The 23,791-nt window shown below is 47.7% G+C and overlaps 1 protein-coding gene across 2 annotated transcripts in view; it reads right to left on the bottom strand.

Annotated features, from left to right (window-relative positions):
* The window catches only part of STEAP3 (STEAP3 metalloreductase), a 52,337-nt gene that overhangs the window by 20,015 nt on the left and 8,531 nt on the right, over nucleotides 1-23,791 (bottom strand). For both annotated transcript variants that reach the window (XM_043487905.1, XM_043487907.1), the window contains exon 2: nucleotides 1,315-1,814. In XM_043487905.1, the coding sequence (XP_043343840.1) occupies nucleotides 1,315-1,814 (500 nt within the window). The remainder of the gene's footprint in view (nucleotides 1-1,314; nucleotides 1,815-23,791) is intronic.

A 23,791-nucleotide genomic window follows, 5' to 3' on the forward strand; every position in this document is an offset into this window, starting at 1 on the left:
GCCTCGAGGACTCTGGCCTGCCCTGGGGGTTGCTCAGCAGCTGGGCTTTGCATGTGGCCCAGAACGTGCTGCTGTGGCTGCGGCTGCATCCCTCAGGCCACAGTGTCCTCTCTGACCACGTCCTCTTGCCCCTTGCAGCTCTCAGCCAACACATGAGGCATTCCGCAAGCCAGCCCCCACCTTGCAGCCCACTGCTCCCCTCTGTGAGCCCCCAGGCAGGTCCGCTGGTGTCCTCTGACCCCAGACACTCCATGTGTCTTGCTGACACTGCTGTGGTCACCCGCTCTACCCACACTGACTCAGGACCTACCGTGTGCCAGGCTTAACACGTGTGATCCCTCAGCGTTGCCACAAGCCTGAAAGTAGGCACTATTGTCACATTTTTCAGGGGAGGAAACTGAAGTTTGGGGACATCATTCTCACCTCTGTGCCTCGGAAGGAACGCCGTTTCTGTGCCTCATGGCATGAGGCAGGGCCAAGGCCAAAGCTGACCTCAAAGGCTTCCCCAGCCAGCTGCTGGTTCTGCTCCCTCCAGGCCCTGCTAGTCTACATTCAGCCACTGTCCCTTGTCTGTCCACATATGAGAGTCCCAAGATGCAGGCTGTAAAGAGGACCCTCCAGTTAAAGGGGCTGGGGACCTGTGGGCTCACCCACTGCCTGGCATGGAGTTGGCAGAGGAACTGTCTGAGCTGGACTCATTGGAAGAGGGCATCATACACATGCGGAGCCTGGCATCCTTCCTCCAGGAAACTGCAGGTGGCCTCTTGACATTAAAAAACCATCTTGTCTTGGTTACAGCCTCTCTTGCCAACAACTGTATGTAGCAATGGCTGTTTTCTGGAGCCATTTCCCACTTCCAGAAAAACCTGCTGTTAACTATTCTGAGAAATCTACTCAGTTCTGGGAAGCCCTTGGAATAAACGGGATAAAGTTTGGGACTTGCCTGCTTCCTCAGGACCTGCAACAGGTTCTTCTTTCTAAGTCCAACCCTAAAAGCAAAATCTCTCTTCTTCTTGACTCCAGATAGTAAAAAGAAAGCCATCAACCTTTTCCTCCTTACCTTCTTGGAAATCAAATTATCATAGAAGAACATGGAGTTCCGGTTCAAACCCCAGCTCACCAAGCTTTAGGACTCGGTGTAAGTGAACCCATTAACAACTCTGCACCACATGTCCCTACTCTGTGGAGTGGGACTTTGCAGTCCTGTGAGATGAGCTGATATAAGGTACACGAACAGCCTGGTACTCCAAGGGCCTTCAGTGACAGTTAGCCATTTACATTTTTTAGTATGGCTGGCATTCTTCCAGCACTCACCTGCCTATTTCCATCCCTCGGACCAGACTGCAGGGTCCAGGCAGAGATGACATTGAAGGCCTTGACCACTGCGCAGGTGGGGAAAAGGGAGGCCAGGTACTCAGCATTGGACTCATGATGCTGAAGATGCTCCCGCTCCGTGGGATTGCTCACGTCCACCAGGATCTTGCCAGCCAGCTGGTCACTGAGGCCACACAGTGTGGAGTAGTGTTCCCGGAACATAGCCACGAAGATGACCTCCGGGGAGCCCACCGCCTCCTCCTGGAAAGTCACCCGCGCTGCTGAGGGAAACAGCCCAGCCATGCGTTTGGGGTTGCGGCTCCCCACCACCACACTGAAGCCGGAGCCCAGCAGGCGGGTGGCCAGGGAGCGGGCAAAGTCCCCGCTGCCCAGGATGCCCACTTTGGGAACCTCACTGGGGGCCTCAGCAAGGCTGCCATCACTGTCCACCAGCTGGTGGCTGATGAGCGGCTTGTCCATCTTTCCTGATGTCCTGGTGGCTAGAAGAGAAAACAGGAAGTTGGTCAGCAGAGGGCTTGTGGACTGCCCCTCCTACCAGCTCCCTCTCTTGTCCATCAGAACTGCATGATGGTCCAACATCCACCCAACAGGCCTTTCAGTGTTAACATGTGCCAGCATGGGGCCACAAACTGAGTAAGTCCCAGCCCCTTCCTCAGGAGCTCACAGATTCCAGAAAAGCAGAGGGAAGGACCTCTGCGTTCCACTCTGTCCTTTGTCCTGAATTATTTCCTTGGTACAAATTTGTGAGAGCGAGCGTGCTGAGAAAGAAGGGTATGGAATTTCTATGATCAATGCTATGCATGTCTTTTCAAAACTATTATGCAATAGTCAGTGTTACTATCCAGGAGTGACCCCAACCTCAGCATCATTGGGTTTATCGGATTACCAGGAAGGGTAGATGATATGTTCCTGTGCTTATTTACATTCTGCACTTTGGAATGGTATCTCTGATGCTCTTCCTTAAGTGAGCAGCTTAAAGGTAGTGACCTCATCTTATTTGACTGTGGATCTCACCATTTATCACAAGGCCTGGCTCAGAGCTGGTGTTCAGTGTTTACTGAACAAATGAACGAACACCTGAATTCTACTCTCTGAGGGTAGGACTGGAGTGGGACTTGACAGGGGACGGGACCTAAGATTGGGCCCCTGAATTTGGGCTACAAATTTACAGTAAACTTGGGTGGGAAACTTATTTAATTGTCACCAACTTCTAACTGTAAGTTGCTATTTTCTTCGGTAGAACACAAGCAGCAACACAGTAGTGTTGGCCTATCTGCAGCTTTGTTACCAATAATGACCAATGTAACATCACACGTTTAATTGTGAAAGAGCTCTCCAAATATGATCTAAACTCATCATAAATTTAAAATTATGGTAGATAGAACACCTAAATACATAAAGCAAATATTAATATACCCAAAGGGAAAATAGCAACAACAAGAGTAGGGGACTTCACTATCCCACTTTCAATAATGGATGGATCAGACAAAAACAAAGTCAGCAATGGAAACATTGAACTTGAACTATACTTTAGACCAAATGAACCCAACAAATATATAGAGAACATTCTATCCAACAGCAGCACAATAGACATTCTCCTCATATGTCACAGAACATCCTCCAGGACAGAGCATATGTTAGGTCATAAAACACATCTTAACAATCTTAAAAAGCTGAAATCACATCAAGTATTTTTCTGACCACAATGGTATGAAACTAGAAATCAATAACAGGAGAAAAATTAGAAAATTCACAAATATGTGGAAATTAACATACTCCTGAATGACCAATGAGCCAAAGAAGAAATCAAAAGAGAAATTAAAAAAAAAAAAAACTATCGGAAGCAAGCAGAAATGGAAGTATAACATACCAAAAAGTATGAAGTGAAGCAAAAGCAGCTCTAAGAGGAAAGTATAGCTTAATGCCAAAATGAAGAAAAAAGAAAGATCTCAAACAACTTAATTTACATCTCAAGGAACTAGAAAAAGAACAACAAAGTCCAAAGTTAACAGAAGGAAGGAAATAATAAAGATCAAAGTGGAAATAATTGAAATAAAAGCTAGAAAAACAATAGCTCTTTTATATTACTGATCAAAGGTTAATATTATAATACCAAAAAAAAAAAAAAAATCAATGAAGACCTGGTGTTCTGAAAAGATAAAATTGAGGAACCTTTAGCCAGATTCACTAAGGAAAAAAAACCAAATAAAATAAAAAAGAAAGAGACATTATAACTGATACCACAGAAATACAAAAGATCATAAGGGACTATTACAATTATATGACAACAAATTGGACAACACCAAAGAAATGGATAAATTCCTAAAAAAATACTATCTACCAAGACTGACTCATGATGAAATAAAAAGTCTGAACAGGCCAGTAATGAGTAAGGAGATTGAATCAGTGATTTAAAAAACTCTCTGACCTAGCTGACTAGATAGATGTTGAATCAAAGAAGAATATCTGTAATGATTTTTTTCCATTTATTTTTATTAGTTGGAGGCTAATTACTCTACAGTATTGTAGTGGTTTTTGCCACACATTGACATGAATCAGCCATGGATTTATATGTGTTCCCCATCCCGATCCCCCCTCCCGCCTCCCTCCCCATCCCATCCCTCTGGGTCATCCCAGTGCACCAGCCCCGAGCACTTGTCTCATGCATCCAACCTGGGCTGGTGATCTGTTTCACCCTTGATAGTATTCTTGTTACAATGCTCTTCTCTCAGAACATCCCACCCTTGCCTTCTCCCACAGAGTCCAAAAGTCTGTTCTGTACATCTGTGTCTCTTTTTCTGTTTTGCATGTAGGGTTATCGTTACCATCTTTTTAAATTCCATATATATGTGTTAGTATACTGTATTGGTCTTTATCTTTCTGGCTTACTTCACTCTATATAATGGGCTCCAGTTTCATCCATCTCATTAGAACTGATTCAAATGAATTCTTTTTAATGGCTGAGTAATATTCCATTGTGTATATGTACCACAGCTTCCTTATCCATTCGTCTGCTGATGGGCATCTAGGTTGCTTCCATGTCCTGGCTATTATAAACAGTGCTGAGATGAACATTGGGGTGCACGTGTCTCTTTCAGATCTGGTTTCCTCGGTGTGTATGCCTAGGAGTGGGATTGCTGGGTCATATGGCAGTTCTATTCCAGTTTTTTAAGGAATCTCCACACTGTTCTCCATAGTGGCTGTACTAGTTTGCATTCCCACCAACAGTGTAAGAGGGTTCCCTTTTCTCCACACCTCTCTCCAGCATTTATTGCTTGTAGACTTTTGGATAGCAGCCATCCTGACTGGCGTGTAATGGTACCTCATTGTGGTTTTGATTTGCATTTCTCTGATAATGAGTGATGTTGAGCATCTTTTCATGTGTTTGTTAGCCATCTGTATGTCTTCTTTGTAGAAATGCCTGTTTAGTTCTTTGGCCCATTTTTTGATTGGGTCATTTATTTTTCTGGAATTGAGCTGCAGGAGTTGCTTGTATATTTTTGAGATTAATCTTTTGTTGCTTCATTTGCTATTATTTTCTCCCATTCTGAAGGCTGTCTTTTCACCTTGCTTATAGTTTCCTTTGTTGTGCAAAAGCTTTTAAGTTTAATTAAGTCCCATTTGTCTATCAAGCTACCAACAGTATTTTTCACAGAACTAGAACAAATAATTTCACAATTTGTATGGAAATACAAAAAACCTCAAATAGCCAAAGTAATCTTGAGAAAGAAGAATGGAGGAATCAACCTGCCTGACTTCAGACTCTACTACAAAGCCACAGTCATCAAGACAGTATGGTACTGGCACAAAGACAGAAATATAGATCAATGGAACAGAATAGAAAGCCCAGAGATAAATCCACGAACTATGGACACCTTATCTTCGACAAAGGAGGCAAGGATATACAATGGAAAAAAGACAACCTCTTTAACAAGTGGTGCTGGGAAAACTGGTCAACCACTTGTAAAAGAATGAAACTAGAACACTTTCTAACACCATACACAAAAATAAACTCAAAATGGATTAAAGATCTAAATGTAAGACCAGAAACTATAAAACTCCTAGAGGAGAACATAGGCAAAACACTCTCCGACATAAATCGCAGCAGGATCCTCTATGACCCACCTCCCAGAATATTGGAAATAAAAGCAAAGAAGAATATCTATAATGATTTAAAGAAGTTTCTAAGACACTCCTCCCTTTCCTAACTACATGCCTCTGTGAGGCTGGATTTTCTTCATACATTTCAACCAAATATTGCCCCACACTGAATGCAGAAACATGAGAATCCAGCTCTTTCATATTAAGCCAGCCCTTAAGGAGATATTAAAAAACATAAGACAATGCTCTGTTCACATTACTTTTTGTTTTGGAAAATCTCATTTTCATGAAAATATCTCACTATTTTAAAATAAAATGTATTTATTGTCACTATTTTAAAATAAATTAATAAGTAAAAAAACAAAAAAAATCCCCAAAGCCTCTCCCAACAAAGAAAGGCCTAGGACTGGATGGCTTCACTGGTGAATTCTTCCAGAGATTTCCTGACAAGTTAATGCTAATTCTTTCCTCACTCTTCAAAAAAACTGAAGAGAAAGGAACACTTTCAAGCTCATTTTATGATGCTATCATTATTCTGATACCAAAGCCAGATAAGGACACTACAAGAAAAGGAAATTACAGGCCGATATCCCCAATGAACATAGATGGAAAAATCCTCAATGAAACACTAGGAAAGTGAATTCAGCAGCACATTAAGAGGACCCTACACCATGATCGAAGTGGGATTTATCCCAGGGATGCCAGGATGGGTCAACATCGGCAAACCATTAAATGTGATGTGCCATAATGAAAGACTGAGGGATGAAATTAATATGATCATCTCAATAGATGCAGAAAAAACATTTAACAAAAGTGAACATTCTTTCATGATAAAAACTCTCAACAAGTTAGATACAGAATTAGGAATGTACTTCAGTATAATAAAGGTATATGACAAGCTCACACGTAACATCATACTCAGTGGTGAGAAGCTGAGAGCTTTCCCTCTAAGATCAGGGACAATACAAGGATGCCCGCTCCTGACCACTTCTATTCAACATAGAAGTGGAAGTCCTAGTTAAAGCAATCAGACAAGAAAAAGAACAAAAGACATCCAGATTGGTAAGGAAGAAATAAAATTGTCTTTATTTGCAGTTGACATGATCTTATATATAGAAAACTCTAAAGACACCACCAAAAAATTATTAAAACTAAGAAATTAATCCAGTGAAGCTGCAGGATACAAAATCAACATGCAAAAAAAATAAGCTGTATATATACCAACAATGAACTATCTGAAAAAGAAATTCACTAAGCAATCCCATAGTGAAGTCGCTCAGTCGTGTCTGACTCTTTGCTACCCCGAGGAGTATAGCCCACCAGGCTCCTCTGTCCATGGGATTTTCCAGGCAAGAATACTGGAGTGGGTTGCCATCTCCTTCTCCATACAGTACCATTAAAAAGGACTTCCCTGGTAGTCCAGTGGTTTAGAATCTGCCTTCCAGCAGGGGGTGCTGGTTTGATCCCTGGTCAGAGAACTAAGATCCCACATGCTTTGGGCAACTAATCCATTTTCCACAACAAAAGATCCCGTGGGTGCTGCAACTAAGACCCAATGCAGCCAAATAAAACAAATAAATAAATATTTTTTTAAAAGAATAAAATACTTCGGAATAAATTTAACCAAAGAGGGGAAAGATCTGTACACTTAAAACTATGGAACACTGATGAAAGAAATTGAAGAAGATGCTAATAAATGAAAAGACATTCAGATTCATAGCAATCTATACAAAAATTCCAATGACATTTTTTAGATATAGAAAAAAAAATACTAAGATTCATACAGAACCACAAAAGATCCCAAATAACTAGAGCAATCTTGAGCAAGAAGAACAAAGCTGGAAGCATCATACTTCCTAATTTCAAATTATTTTACAAAACTTCAGTAATCAAAACAATATATTACTGACATAAAACAGACATAAATCAAAACAGAATAGCCAACCCAGAAATAAACCCATGCATATATGGTAAAGAATACACAATAAGGAAAGGATAATCTCTTCAATAAATGGCATTGGAAAAACTGACATCCTCATGGAAGAGAATGAAAGTGGACCCATATCTCATATCATATACAAAAATCAACTCAGAATGGATTAAAGACTTACACTCCAAAAAAAAAAAAAAAAAGACCTGAAACTGTACTACTGTCCTAGAAAAAAACTTGGGAAAAAGCTCTTGACATTGGTCTTGTCAATGACTTCCTTTAGATTTGACACCAAAAGTACAAAGATCAAAAGTAAAAACAAACAAGTTCAGTTTGACTACATCAAACTAAAAAGTTTTTGCACAGCAAAGGAAAAATCAACAGTCAACAACATGAAAAGGTAATCTACGGAATGGAAGAAAACATTTGTAAATCATATATCCAATAAGGGGTTAATTTCTAAAATATTTAAGGAAATCATACAACTCAATAGTAAAAACCCAAGTAATCCAATTAAAAATGCAAAGGAATTAACAGACATTTTGCTAAGGAAGACATACAAATGGTCAACAAATATATAAAAAGATACTTAACATCACTAATCGGGAAAATGTAGATCAAAATCTCACACCTGTTAGGATGACTAGTGTCAAAAAAGCCAAAAGATAGTCAGTGTTGGCACACATGTAGAGAAAAGAGAACCCTTGTGCACTGCTAGTGGGGATGTAAATTCGTACAGCCATTGTGGAAAACTGCACAGTGGCTCCTCAAAATATTAAAAATAGAACTACCATATGATCCAGCAAACCACTACTGAATATTTACCAAAGGAAATGAAATCACTATCTTGGAGAGATCTGCACCCCATGTTTATTGCAGCATAATTCATAGTAGACAAGATACAGAAGCAACCTCAGTGTCTGTCTGTGGATGAATGGATAAAGAAAATATGGTGCATGAGTACAATGGAATATCATTCAACCTTAAAAAAAGAAGGAAATCTTGATATTTGTATCAACATAATGAACCTGGAGGACATCATGCTAAGTGGAATAAACCAAATACAGAAGACAAATACTGCATGGCCCCACTTATACGTGGTTCTGAAAAACCCCAACCTAGAAGTAGAGAGTAGACTGGTGACCAGGAGAAATGGGGAGATATTGGTCAAAGGGTAGAAACGTTCAGCTATGAGTATGTGTGGGAGGTCTAATGAACACTGTGGTGACTATAATTGATAATGGCACACGTCACGGGGTATTGTGGGAATGAAGAAACCAATGTGTGTTAAGCATCCCGAACAGTGGTCTCTCAGCGCTTAGCCAGCACTGGGCGATGGCGGCTCTGGTGATGAAGCAGACCCTGGATGCCACGCTGTCCCGGCGGCAGGGATGAGGTGACAGAAGGATGCAGTGACCCTGCCCGTGCCTTTGCACCCGGGGGAGAGGGGCGAGCGGTGACAGGGGCTTTGCAGGCGGCCTGAGATTCCCAGGCCAGCATCAGGGATTTGGGCCAAGATAACTGTACATCCCTCCCTAGGGACCCCAGCCTTCCCCATGGCCAGTCGGAGCTGGGACAGGTACCCCGGGGTCTCCCCAGTCCCTGCCCCAGCCACCGGGAGACACCAGCGCCAGAGCAGGCTGTGTTCCTACGGGAGGGAGAGTCACACGCTGAGGCCTCCAGGTCACCTTCATGTTCGCTAATGATTTGGAGGATCCCAAGCAGGTCCCCTCGTGAACAGAAGCCTCTCCTCTGGCTTTGCTCTCCCCTTCTCCTTCCCATCTCCTGAGCAACTACCACATGCTGAACACTCCTCAGAGCATAAAGATGAGTAAGAAATGCTCCCCACTCTCCAGTGGTTTATAATTGTGTGTGTGTTGGGTAATGCAGGCAAAGAAGGGATAGGGCTTCCAAAGGGGCAGCCAAGACAACTTCATGGCACACACAGCCTCTGCTGGTCCTTGAAGAGCCCCAAGTGACCTACAGCCTCACAGTAAACATGCACCGGCCCAAAGAGAAGTCAGTGAGGCCTGGACTTGGAATCCTGTCTGTGTTTATCCCCAGACTTAGCATCACGAGGTGGGAGGAAGTGTTCAGGGCTGACACTCAAGCTTCACTGCTTGGAACCTCATTTGTATTTGCTTCCCGTCAGGGATCTGAGGTGACACAGCGGAAGCTGAGGGAAGCCACAGCCCCAGACTGGGGGACCTGGGGCTGGTCCCCGTTTTGCCCTGAACTGACCCTGAGACATTGGAACATCTAGGGACCTATTAAACATCCCAGACTGATCGTCCTCAGGGGCCCTGCTTTGAGCCTCAGGGTAAATGGAAACTAAACATGAAACACCTCCAAAGCGCTTCTTGCTACCAAGATTTGGTCCTTGGGACAGGAAAAGGCCAGCCACCTGGGCGGAGGTGCTAGGTTCTGCTCATAGCCACGCCGAGTGCTCACTGCCCAGGTGCTTCTGCACTTTAGTCCTCTCACCTTTAAAATGGGGACACAAACTGTATCTTTCTCCAAGGATTGTTGTGAGGGTGAGACTAGTTAACAAGAGCTCAGAGCCACCTTTTCTGACTGGTGCTGTGTGTACATGTATGTGTGTGTGTATCCATGTGTACCACCCTCTGAAGTGCTTCATGGGCCTCTCAAAATTCTTCAGCCTTCCCAGTGCCCAGCCTGAGGCCTGCAGCTGGCATGATGCGGGCAAGGGCAGGACATGTGGTAGGATCCTGGAGGCCCCAAAGGTCTAGCGGAGTCCTTGCTGCCTGTCCCTGGGACCCAAAGGTGAGAGGGCCTGACCCTGCCTGGGCCCTGGCTCCGCTGCTATTCTATTTACAGATCTGGGGGGTGGAAGGGAGGGGATCAAATTGCAGCTGGGTTGCAGCTGGGGCCTGCTGCCCGCACACACACACCTGCCCGCCTCCCCCTTCAAACTGTGGACAGAACGACACACGGGCCCGGTTGTGCAGGAACTGGCACAAACCACAGTTCCCAGTCCCCTCTGGGTCTCTGCCCTGCTTGCTGGGCCTCTCCTCCTTCCTGGCAGGGCCACAACATGGGTTGTTTGTGGCTGGGAGCCAGGCCTGGCCCACAGGCCTGCCCGCCAGCTTCTGTCTGCTCTCGGCCAGGCCTTCAGAGGTGGGCACTCAGGGCCTGGACGGCCCCTTCTACACGGGCTGCACACACCGGTCAGACCCCGGGGGTTGGAGCAGGCTGCCCACGAAGGCGTCGCCTTGGGGCTGGATGTGGGTGGGGGCAGGGCTGCCAGCTTGGCACCCTGCAGCTGGAGGCTCTGCAGGCCAACTGGGATGCCAGCCCCTCCACCCCCAGGGCAGAGGCTGACTTAGCTAACAATTCTGACCTCATTGACTGCAAGGGGAATATGCCACAATTCTTGCCCTCAAGTGGCCCACCGTTGTGTTCAAGCTTTATTTTTAAATTTTAGCATTAAATCTGGGGGGTGCACATTCCTGTAACTCTGTGTGTGTGTGTGCTAAGTCACTTCAGTCATGTCTGACTCTTTATGACCCCATGGACTGTAGCCTGCCAGGCTCCTCTGTCCATGGGATTCTCCAGGCAAGAATACTGGAGTGGGTTGCCATACCCTCCTCCAGGCGATCTTCCCAACTCAGGGATCAAACCAGAACTGCTCTATTTATTTATAAATTAAGTATATTTTAGTATGATTTGTGCATGCTAATGTTATATACAGAATAAGTCATATATAAACACACATAAATGTAAAGACATAAGGCTAAAAATTTAAACACAAACAGAAGCTCTAAGTTTTCTTCCCACTCCCAGGGATGATCCCTGACAACCCTGGGGAAGTTCACACCCTCCAGACACTGGGGTCCAAATGGAGTGACAGGCACAATAAATATGCAACTGAACACGGCCTCCTGGGAAAGGGCCCTGCCTACAGACAGGGCAGCTTGGCAGCTTCCTGCAGAAGGTGGGCCTGAGCTGAGCCTTGCAAGAAGTGCAAGTGAGCTCAGAAAAGCCTCTTAGAAAGATGAGCCTGTGTGAGAAAAGGCCCAGGAGCTGAAGAGCAGGGATCCACAGACAGCTTGTGGCCCTGGGTCAAAGGGAGTACGTGCTCACAGCCAGTACCCAGGAGTTGGCAAGACATAAATGAAAATGCAAATTCTTGCCCAGAACTTAAAAAAAAAAACAAAAAAAAAAAACCCTAAAAAGCCATAGAGATGAACAGCATGGCTCTCAGAGGCTGAAACTCTAGGCTCCATCCTGACAATCTCCTCATCAGGAGACACCGGACAAGTTCCTTCAGCTTCCTCATCTGTGAAATGGTGGAGGGCTGCTTGGCTTCCCCCAGTGGGCATGGGGTGGTTGAGCCTGGTACATACCTGGGACCTTGCCTGTGGTTAGGGACCTAGGGGGCTTCTCTAGGTCCTTGTCTGTTGGCGTCCCCATGCCTTGCCCCAGTCAACTCTGGGAAGGTAGAGATCACCATGCCTGTTTCATGGCCCGACTTCTAAACCCAGCCTTGTGTCTGACAGATTGCAGATGTTCCACGCATATTTGTGCCGAGAGATACATATCACAGGAGCTTCCAGCTTCAAAGCTTACTCTGTCTCAAAGGACAAAAATTTGTGCTTTGGGGGCAGAAATCCCTCCAAAATGCAGTGCCTGTTTCAAGAGAAGGCAAGCACATCCTCACCCAGAACCCAGAGATCAACCTGAGCCGCAAGAAGAGATGTTCTTGAGTCTCGTCTTGCTTTTATAGAACTGTGTTATAGGCTTATCTCCCCCCTCACTGGCAGGACATTTATCACAGCTGTCAGCCTGCTTGCCTCTTAATTAAAGCCCTCCCAGACCCTGCTAATTGGCTATGGACAAGAAATACAGACGACACACTATCAAGAAAGTGGAAGGACAACCCGCAGAATGAGAGAGCAATTTTGGAAGCCATATATCTGAGGCGGGACTTGTTTCGAAATATATAAAGAACTCTTACAACTCAATATTAAACAGGAAGCCTATATAAAATTGGGCAAAGGATTTGAGTAGACATTTCTCCAAAGAAGATTCACTGGTTTTCAAGAAACACACAAGAAGATGCTCAACATGATCAGCCCCCAAGGAAATGCAAATTATCAAGAAAACCATGAAGTATCACTTTATACCCACTAGGATGGCTTAACCAAAAAAAAAAAAAAAAGAGAGAGAGAGACAAAGATAAAAATTGTTGGTGGGGATATAGAGAAATCAAAACCTGCATCCACTGCTATTGGGAAAGTAAAATGGTACAGACACTGGAGAAGAGAGTCTGGAAGTTCCTCAAAAATTTAAACATAGAGTTTCTATATACTCAGCAATCCCACTTCTAGGAACACAGATACCCTAGAAAAATGAAAGCATATATACACACAAAAATGTGTGCACCAATGTTCCCAGTAGTGTTTTCACAATAACCCCAAAGAGGAAACAACCCATGACCACCACTCATGAATGCATAAACAAAATGTGGTTTATGCACACAATGGAATAACATTCATAATACAAAGGAATGAAGTACTAATACACACTACAACATTATGAACTTTGAGAATATTATGTTAAATGAACGGAACCCGTCTCAAAAGGCCACATATTGTATGATTCCATTTACACGAAATGCCTAGAAACAGGCAAGTCTACAGAGACAGAAAGTAGATGAGAGGCTGCCAGGAACTAAGGATGGGGGTGGGGGGGGGGAAGGGGTTGGGGAAAATGCAGAGTGACTGCTCACTGGTGCAGGGTTTCTTTCTGGAGTGATGAAAATGTTCTAAAGTTGACTGTGGTGATGGGTGTACAGCTCTGAGCATATACTAAAATCCACCGGGGGGCTTACTGTAAATGGATGAATTACATAGTACATGAATTATAGCTCAATAAAGTTGTTACAGAAAACCCTGAGACGCTACCCAGCCTGTCACTATGCGTAAACTAAGAGCAAAAGTGCTTTGGTGAGGGTTTAAGGACACCTCCTGAGTTAATGCATGGATTTTGTGACACCAGTGTTGGTGATTCTGCAACCTTCCCAAGTTATCTCCTAGTTGTTTTCAAAACTTGAGGTTTCTAGGCCCCAGGACATCTAGAAAAGTGAGGCTTGTGTAATCAAAACTATTCACTATTGCTGTAGGGGAGATGGTTGCTGTTGTTTAGTTGCTCAGTTGTGTCTGACTCTTTGCTGTAGCCCACCAGGCTCCTCTGTCCATGGAATTTTCTAGGCAAGAATACTGAAGTGAGTTGCCATTTCCTTCTCTAGGGGATCTTCCTGACCCAGGGATCAGACCCATGTCTCCTGCATTGCAGGCGGATTCTTTACTACTCAGCCACCTCGGAAGCCCCAAAGGCAGATGGTACCATGGGCTAAACGGCCCTCTTGGCTTCTGAATGGGCCTTGCAGCTTTTGCCCACACGGCTACTTCTCTGCATTCCACCCCATGTCAGCAGACAGCTGTTCCAGAGCCACAGTGGATGGCTGGCAAGGAAGGGCGCTGGGGCCTGAGGCTCACCTACCAGCTCCTGGGATGGGTCAGCAAATAGGGCACATGTGTTCCAGTGAGAGGGGACAGGCAGGCATCATCTGCTCCTCATCCAAGTAGCTGAGGGTCTATATAAGGACCTACAGTTGCCAATCTGCCTGCATTAGGTCCAATACATTCATCTTTCCCCACCAAACTCATCCCTTCCTTAATTAGGCAGAAGATCGGCCCCTGAGAGCCATCAGTGGTCACTGGGAGGTTGCCTAGCAGAATGTGGTCTCCTAAAACATCTGGATTTACTCAGGATCAGTCACCTTAGGAAAATGCAAAGTGGGCCAGCAAGAACACAGGCAGTTATGGAGTCATATTTCAGCTGCGCCACTTATGAGCTGGGTGGCCTTGGCAAGTCTTTACCTCTCTGAGCCTCAGTTTCTTCATCTGTACAATGGGGTGATGTCACTTACTTTAATGAAACAAAGTAAGGATTACAGGAGGTAGCAAAGTACAACGATCTGAGCCTGTTAAAACTCACACAAGTTTCATGTTGTTCCTCTCTGCCTAGGATTTTTAAAAACCTTTGATCTGTGTAAAGCAGAAATAAATGCACCTAAATCAATAAATGGTGTTCTCTGCTGAATGGAAAATTTTACTCTAAAATTTTTCTAAAAATACGCTCTGAGATAATGGTCTGGATATCTGCACACACTTCTCACTAAGACAATTGGAGGAAAAGTCATGCTGCTCTTTGGGGCTCAGGAAGAGGGAACGGGATGGTCGAGCAGGGAGGGGTACAGTGGAGAGAGGCTGGCGGTCAGGGGCAGGGCCCCAAGGGTGCTCTGGGACCGGGCTTTGCTAGTCTCAGCACCAGGCTCCCTCCCAGGGATGGAGCTTAAGCCACTGGTGTTGACAGGCCACCAGCAACCCTTACCAGCAACCCCAGCTCCTAGATCAAACCCCGCCAGCAGCCACTCTGCCTTCATGCTCTTTGAGAACAGCCCTTTCACACTGACAGGATCTCTCTTTCCTGCCTTTGCCCTCCCTAGACTCCAAGGGCAAGAACAGTCAAATTCACTTCTGTAATCGCAGCACTTAGCCCAGTGCCTGGCATGTACTGGGTCAAGCCTGAGCTACACTGGAGTCATCTGGGGGGCTTGGTAAAACATACCGCTGGGTGGGATTTCCCCGGTGGCTCTGTGGTGAAGAGTCTGCCTGCCAATGCAGGGAACGTGGGTTTCAACCCCTGATCCAGGAAGATCCCACATGCCGTGAGCAACCAAGCCCATATTCTGCAACTACTGAGCCCACGTGCTGCAATTACTGAAGCCTGAGCCCTAGAGCCTGCGCGCCTCAGTGAGAAGCCGCCTCAGTGAGAAGCCCATGCACCACAACTACGGAAAAGCCAGTGAACAACGAAGACCTAGCAAGGTCAAAAATAAATACATAAATAAAATTATATAGATAAACCATACTGCTGGACAGGACTTCCCTGGTGGTTCAGTGGTTAAGAATCAGTCTTTCAAAGCAGAGGACGCGAGTTCAATCCCTGGTCAGGGGAACTAAGGTCCCACATGCCAAAGAGGAAAGAAGCCCGGGAGCTGCAAACTCCAGAGCCTGCATGCCACAACTAGAGAGTCCGTGCTCTGCAACAAATGGTCCCAAGTGTCACACAGCCAAAAAAAACACCCACGGCCGGACTGCGTCTCCAGGATTTTTGATGCTGCTGGTCCTAGGACCACAGGCTGAAAACACCGCAGCAGATGCTCACAAAAGTCTGGGTGACAGGTGAGTGAATTAACCAATCACTCACACGTAAGAACCACTCCTGATCTGACTTCTTCCTTGAATTCTTATGGTCAGGCCTAGCCTTTAGGCCACTCCTTCATAAAGCCTCCCTGACTCCTGAGACCCCAGGTATCAGTAACTCTCCTATACTCCTCTCAGTCTTGAGGGCCAGGTGCGCCCCATCCCTGCACACATTTTGGCCTCCGAAAGCTGGCTCCTTCTGGTAAAGAGAAGGCAGTCAAGGCTATGGTGGCGTTGCCCACTCAGTCAATGAGGCAAACTCTCCAGGCAAACGGCTCCCATGGCCCCCTGCCTGTCCTGTGTGCGGGTCACCAGGCCCACTGCAGGCTGAGGGAGAAGACAGTAGTGAAACCAGGAGACCACACAGATCCTGTGGACCCAGGAGCCCCCAACACATCGACGGGGGTGATCTCCCCAGAAGACTTAGTTTCCTGAAGGACCAAGAATTCAGATGGCCTGAAGTCATATCCATATCCATGTATTCTTTCACTAGGATTTGACAGCCAGGCCTGGAGGGAATGCTCACTGGCACAGTTCATCACTACCCACCGTCAGCACAGAGGCAGGAGGGTGGTCAGCGCTGCTTGCAAGGGGGAGGGAGGAAGTCCCGGTGGTCAGCACCAAGGTCAGTGGCCTGAAGCAGGGACGATGCTAGCTGGGGCCTGTGCCGCACGACCTCCATTTATGGGGGTACCCCCCATTATGATGGGGCCCCATTTACACCGTCATCCATGTGAGCAGTGCCCTTGGAGCTGAGCAGTGCACATCATGTGCGGACATAAAGGTTGGTCCTGCCAACCCTGGTCTGAAAAATTTCCTCATTCGTCATTCCCTGAATACCCACTGCGTACCCAGCAGGTGTCCTGGCTGCTGCTGCTGCTAAGTCGCTTCAGTCGTGTCCAACTCTGTGTGACCCCACAGACGGCAGCCCACCAGGCTCCCCTGTCCCTGGGATTCTCCAGGCAAGAACACTGGAGTGGGTGCCATTGCCTTCTCCAATGCATGCATGCATGCTAAGTCGCTTCATCGTGTCCGACTCTGTGCTACCCCATGGACAGCAGCCCACCGGGCTCCCCCATCCCTGGGATTCTCCCGGCAAGAACACTGGAGCGTGTTGCCATTTCCTTCTCCAAGTGTTCTGGCAGGTGGCTAAAAAGACGGTTTGTCCGCTTGAGGCTCTTAGGGGAAAGGTCGGCTACGCCCCGCAGCCAGGAGAAAAGTGCTTGAATGAGGGCGTGCCCAGCACTGTGGGAGCCAAGGAGGAAGGCCTGCCTCTGCCCAGTGAGGCCAGGGTGCTGGCACGTGGAGGCAGCCAGTTCCCTATGGACTGGTTAAGCCAGCCAGGTTGGAGGCTGTCAGGCAGTGGCAACTGAATCCGCCACCTCAGCGATGGGGGCTGGATGGCTTCTCGCTTTCCAGGGACACTTGGTGCTGCAACTCCTGGGGCCAGATGGGTCTTGGGGCTGGTTGCTGCCTCCACCCTTTCCCCTTGCCATGATGCACATCTGCACATCCAGAAATGGGCCCACCTGGCCCTGGAGGCTCCCCTGCCCCTGCGGAGGATAGAGGAAGGGAAGGGGCAGGTCCCCAGACTTCTGCCAAGCAGCTCAGCCTGCCTCACATGGCCAGGTTCTCAGGTTTGGGGTGCATGTTTCCTGGCTTTGCCCAGCTGATGGGCCACCTTTTCCAGGAAGCCTCTGGGGTGCCTGACCCTGACCCTCAGGGGCCTCATCCTCTGTACTCTTAGGGACTGTGGGACTCAGCCTCCAGTCTCCAACTGCTGTGTGTGGGGACGGTCGTCATGCCACTCCATCTCAACCACCTGCCACAGGCCAGCTTCACACAGAACTCTGACTTTTGTTAGAGGTCTCTGAGAACTCAAAGAACTGGTCCAGGCAGTCCTGGGAGCACCTCCTGGCTTCCTCCTGGGCCCTGAAGGATAGAGATCTTGGCTCTGTGACTCAGTCTGCACTCCTGTCACATCACCACTGACTACACATACCGGTTTGCTGTCTATCACCCCACCTGACTAGGGGCCACTCTGGACTCATTTCTGGGTCTCTAGCATCTGGTCTGGGGCCTAGCACCACGGAGGTGCTCAATCAGTGTTTGTGGTTTGGATGACTTCACTGCTAGATTCTGTGCCCGAGGGCATGTGCTTGGGAGTGAGCCCTGGCTGTTCACCCCAGAACCTAGCTGGGGTCCTCCTCCACCCGGAGGGGATTAAATCATACGATGAGTTTCGAATTCCTACTATAGCTTGCTTATACTGTTAGAACTGGCCAGACATTTCACTGTTTGATGAACTTAGTCACACAGAAGACTAATGCATGGCTGCACTCAACCACTGCAGAGAGACAGAATGACACAGTTTGACTCATGCAACTCTGGCCAAAGTAGGAAACCAAACACCACATCTGAGGCACATCAGGGTGCAGCCTGGTAAGGACAAACCCAGGGAAGGAGGCTTCAGGTATGCTGGGCCAATGGCTCCAGGGTCCATGAATCTCTGAGCCAGGAGGTAGCAACTGTTCAGAGCGATCTGCCCAGTCTCCATCAGGGAACAGTACCTGGGGCAGGTGAGGCCCAGCTGTGGCTTCTGGCAGATGAATTCCTTGGCTTTTCCCAATCAAGACCCACCTGGCCCATGGTCTTGACTCTGGATATCCTTCCTTATGCTTTTTCCTGATCAAGTCACAGGCTTAATCTCTGTGCCTGAAAAGTCTTTTCCTTCCAAACGACAAAATTCAAGGTCCAGCAGAAAGGCCAGTCCTCTGTGAAGCCCTCACCCTATCTCCTCTTCCAGGCGGGATTAACCTCCCTCGCCTGGTCCCCTTGGCTCCCTGCAGCATGCTAACAGGATGGAACCAGCATATAATGGTAGGAACTTTCTCTGAGAGGCCCAAGGGGTGGATGGTGGTAGAGTTCCCAGCCTCCGTAAATCTCCATCATCCTTGCCCATGTGCTAATGTTAATATTAAAATGAATACACTTTGATATGAATAATTCACGTTTCCCAGTCTGGTAAAGTGAATAACAGCTCCTACAAAATCTTTCCCATTTTGTAAATCTGAAAGAGACAATCTAAGTACCAAGCTGGCTACTTGTTATGCAAACAGATATGGTTTTCAGGGAAGTCCCCTAGTTCCTCCTTCCCTCCACATGACTGCCCCTAAAGCCACGTCATGTAGAAATCCCGGTCTCCCGGGGGCTATGAGGTCCGCCAGCCCTTCCCTACTGAGATGCAGTTCGGAGGTCACAGCCCAGCAAGTGTCTGGCACATGCCACATCAGCAACAATCAGGAGTCAAAGAAGAGACGATGAGGTGGGTTCTGACTCACACGCTGGAGAGACTTTAACTGTGGACTTGTACACTCAGGGTATCACTGCTTCCATTTCACAGGTGAGAAAACCGAGGTCAAGTTAGGACTTCCTGAAGGCCCCTAGATGGCTCTTGCCTTGGCCCCATCCAGTCTTGCTCGTGGACATGGGCATGAGTAATAGCCAGTCATCTGGTCTACACGGGGCTCTGAGGTGGTCTTAGCTTCCTCTTTGCTCTCCCTCCGCTCAGACTCATACTTTCCAACCTCTCATTCTGAAGTTGCTTCTGCAAATCCAGGGCTGCGCTCTGTCCTCAATTCTAAACCACAGCAGCGCCGGCCCTCCCTCCCTCATCTCAGGTTGAGGGGTCCAGGGGGCAAGAAGGAGGTGCTACCTGTGTCTAGCTCCCCCCCGCAACCCCTCACAGCTGACCTGACAGGAGATAGCATAGAAGAGGCCATCTCAAATACAGGTTTAAAAGCTGGGTCACAGACACACACATCTAATTGGTGCGTTTCTATTTTTTTCTGTGGGCATTTTCCCTTTCTGATGGACTCTAACAAACATTTTACTGTTATATTTCTTGTAATACTGCCTGGAATCATTATTTAGACGTCATTAAAAAATCATTATATTTTTAAAAGGACGGCTGAGCAGTTCCTACAGAGGAGAATAACAGTAAGCAGGGGTGCGTGCACATGCATACACACACCACCCTGTCCACACACAAAGACACATATGTGCAAGTTTGGTTGGACAGAAAAGAGAGGTTTATCACCATACCGCCTGCAAAACAGAAGTGAATGAATAATTTATAGGGCTTTTTACAAACATTTAGATTTTTGAAACATTCTAAAAAAAATCTGGTTCGACTACTTACAGCCGCAGTTCTCTGACAAACCAACCCAGAAGTGGTTCCTAATAAGTAAAATTTACAATTCCCAAATGGACCTGCCTTCCACAGAAATATATCATAAACATTAACCTTTTTTTTCCTTTAACACACCAGAGCCCACAAAGCCGGTGCTCATATTAACTGAAGGCACTGTATGTGATAACTGCTTGAACCCTTTACTCTGAAAAGGCTCCTGGCCTCCTGTGCAGATGATCAGGTTTCCCACTGTGGCAAGAACATCACCAGATGGTGCTCTTGATGCCAGTTCTAAAACGGGGGCTCCCCGGGACGCTGGGGCACAGTCCGGCCGACCAGGATTGGAGGGGCTGCCGCGAGGGCCCCACATGCTGCCCAGGCCCTGGGGCTCTGCACCCTCTAACCAGACTCACCCACGACAAGCCGATGCGAGGGTCTGACGCACGCGTCCCTCGACAGCCCCACTGTGATCTGGCCACCCGTTCTCCCTGGGGTCTCCCCCTGACCTAAGCTGCCTGACTTCGGCTTGGAAGACAGAACTCAGGCGGATGCTCAGAAGGCGTGGGACTGCCAGGGACTCTGGTTCCCGGCTGCAGGGAGTGAGCGGGGCAGTGACTGATGCTTGGTTTCAGAGTGCACTGCGAGCGTGTGGCTCTGGCTTGATACTTCCTGTTCAGGGAGGAAACCTCCCTGGTGATAATTAGTGGCTCAGACTCAAGTCTCTTTGCTACAGGAACTGAGGCAGGACAGCCAGCAGAACCCAGGATACATAAAATGAATAAATGTCATCCAACGTGGGGCAGACTGCCTCACCACAGGAGTGTGTGTGTGTGTGTGCGTGTGTGTGTGTGTGAGAGAGAGAGAGAGAGAGAGAGAGAGAGAGAGAGAGATGCCTTTACTTCTCAGATACAAAGCCAAACGTAATGGCTGCAGAAAATGGAAATCTACCAATTGCTGCAGGGGGTAATTTATTGCAATCACTGTGGTTGTCATTGGCTTAGTGATAATTCTGTCTATATTCGGTGCCAACAAGGCTTCACAGTCGTCTTTACTAGCTAGCTGGTGCCTCTCTCCAGTGGGGAGACAGACAGAAGGACAGACAAAAAGACAATACTGTTCAGAGGACATAGCCTGGACGGGGAAGGCCTGCCTGTGCAGTGACCCTGGAGGCCAGCCCACACCAGCAGCACAGGGGGAGGCCAGAGGTGTGGAAGCTTTTGTATCCCTGAAGTAGACTATGCCAAGTTCAGTCTTCTGACAAGTCCTTTGGATTATTTTCAACTTGGAAAACTGGTGATTTGGGGAAACTAGCTCTGAGGAAGCAGGGGCATCTGTGCCTTTGATGACCAGAACACACACCCTGGTCTCTAGACAGGTTTACTCTTATTACCAGCAACAGGTCAGGGCCTGCATGGTTCTCTGCTGAGGCTCCTCTGTCTCACCCTGTGGGCAGGGAGGGGCACTGTGGAATGTCTCCAGAGTCCAGCCAAGACCCAGCAATGCACGGGCTGACTTTCCCCTGCTCAAGTCATCTGCCGCCCCTCCTCCCAGTCCCCGTGCTCCCCTCTTCCGCCAGAGCCGTCACCTCCACCTGAAGTCTGCATCCTCCTGTGCATTCACACTCCTCTTCCCTGAAGATCGAGTCTGAACCCTTGGGCATGCAAGGCACCTCCATGCGCCCCCACAGCCCCCCACCCATCTTCCTCATTCTGAGTACAGAAGCAGCTGTCCTCACGGGGGATCCAGTTAGACAGATCTAGGCGTGCATTCAGGTTTGACCACGTACCAGCTATGTGATCTTGGGCAGGCTACTTTCCTTCTCTGTTCTGACGGTTAAGTAAGACAGTAGGAATGAAAGCTCCCAAACCTGCATCTTAGAACCGCTATTTTGTACACATGGCCTGTGTTCTGCTGTGGGCCGCGGCCACATGCAGCCCTGGACTCTTTCTCTTCCTCTGCCTAGGAGCATTTCCTATCGTCATTTGGGTTCCCAGTTGACTGTAAGTTCCCCGAGGGCTCACTCCTGTGTACCTACACAGCTCCTTGGGGAAGCTGCCATCAGGAAATCTCACTTCCTTCTGAAAGCAAACCCTCCAGGCACGAGCTCCAGGCATGAGCAGCACCTCCGTGGTTCCAGCTGTGATGCCCTCCCCCTGGGGTTCTCCCCAAGCCCCTAGCTGTGTCCTGAGCTCCCCCAATCTTGTGATTCCCCCTCCCATCACATGTCGCACAGAGCCATGCCCGATCTGAATGTTCTAGAAGAGCTGTAGCAAAACTGTTGTTGTCGATTACTCGGTCTGTCACGTCTGACTCTTTGCGACTCCATGGACTGTACCCGCCAGGTTCCTCTGTCTATGAGATTTCCCAGGCAAGAATACTGGAGCAGGTTATCATTTCCTTCTCCAGGGGATCTTCCTGACCCAGGGATGAAACCCCCGTCACCTGCATTGCAGGCGGATTCTTTACCATTTGGGCCACAAGGGAAGTTCACAGCAAAATCACGAGAGGACAAAGGCCGCCAAGCCAGAACTCACAGAGCAGTCAGATCTCCAGCCTTCTAATCTAGGAACGCCAGGAGGGCAGGGCTTTCCCAGATCGCACCCCCTGAACTCTCATCACAAGCCTTGGCCACCCAGCTCAGCACATCTTGTTTCTTCCCTAAAAATTCCAGGCCACCTGACTTCCAGCCACTGTGGAGCCTTCTCTACAGACACCCACAAAGGGCCTGCTCTGACCTCCAGGAGAGGCTCAGCCCCACAGCAGGTCATGGCTCATTTGCCAGACCTCCACCCCACCGTATCTGTGCAATACTGACCCGTGTACACGTCTGGCTGGGCACCTGGGCTTGGCACAGACCCATTTGATTCGAAAGGCCTGTTGGGGTGACTCCACAGGCACTGTCTTTGGCCAGCCTGTCTTTCACACAATCTACCTGCAGGGCCCATCTCACAGGGCCACCTGAAGCCCCTTAACATCCTCAGCTGTGAGCCCTGAGTAATTCACCTTCAGAGAGACCTTCACATCAACACAGGGCATGCTGTCACCTCCAAGCCCACTGGTCAAATCACAGGCTTCCCCTTTCCACAGCCTGACAGCCACCAGAAGCGCTGGTTGCTATAGTCATGGGTCTTCCCATCACAGACGGCACACAGGCTCTGGGAAACATACGGTCTGCACTTGAACCAAGACAGCCTGCTCCCCACGGAAGACTTAGGAGGCCCATTCACCAGCCCACAAACTCCTTTACATTTACCTTGACTGATTTGATAGTCTTGGGGCTGGGTTTTTCACAGTTTAATCTCCTAATTGGATAGCTCTAAAAGGCTTAAAAATGTGCACTGTGCTTCGACCCCATCTGGATCTCATTAAGCAGAAGCGGGAGTGAGAAGTTACTGCCTGATTGCAGACCAATTAGGGCTCACCTGTTGCACGTTTTGCCAGATGACAATGGTGACTGATGAGGACAGACTTATTGGAAAGAGCTGAGCATCAGATAATTCTCCAGTGACAGTGTTCCATACCTGAGGACGGGGGAAATCTTTTGCTCTGGGTTGAAGAGACAACGCAGAGGTTTATGACTCTGCATAAATTTGCAGCCACTGATCCCGCCAGGGCAGTGGTCAATAGCTCCAGCTCAGGGAGGAGCCATCTTTGGTTTTGAATCCTGGCTTCCTTGCATTAGCTGTGGAACCTGAGCCTCAGTGCCCCCACTCATATTCAGAAATACGTGGAGGGTGTTGGTTTTCGTGTGATTATAAACGACAACCTACACTCATCCTGCTAGAAGTGGGACTCAAACCAGGTCCTGAGTGCCTGACACCAAGTTAGTGCTCAGTAAATGTTGAATGAAGAAACAATTAGGCAAAATTTGGACAAGCAGTTATAGTCAGTGGTTAGGAGAACAAATCTGGTGTCAAAAGAGTGGAGTCTCATGTGTTC

Source organism: Cervus canadensis, chromosome 15, assembly GCF_019320065.1.
Source record: "Cervus canadensis isolate Bull #8, Minnesota chromosome 15, ASM1932006v1, whole genome shotgun sequence".
Lineage (NCBI taxonomy): Eukaryota > Metazoa > Chordata > Mammalia > Artiodactyla > Cervidae > Cervus > Cervus canadensis.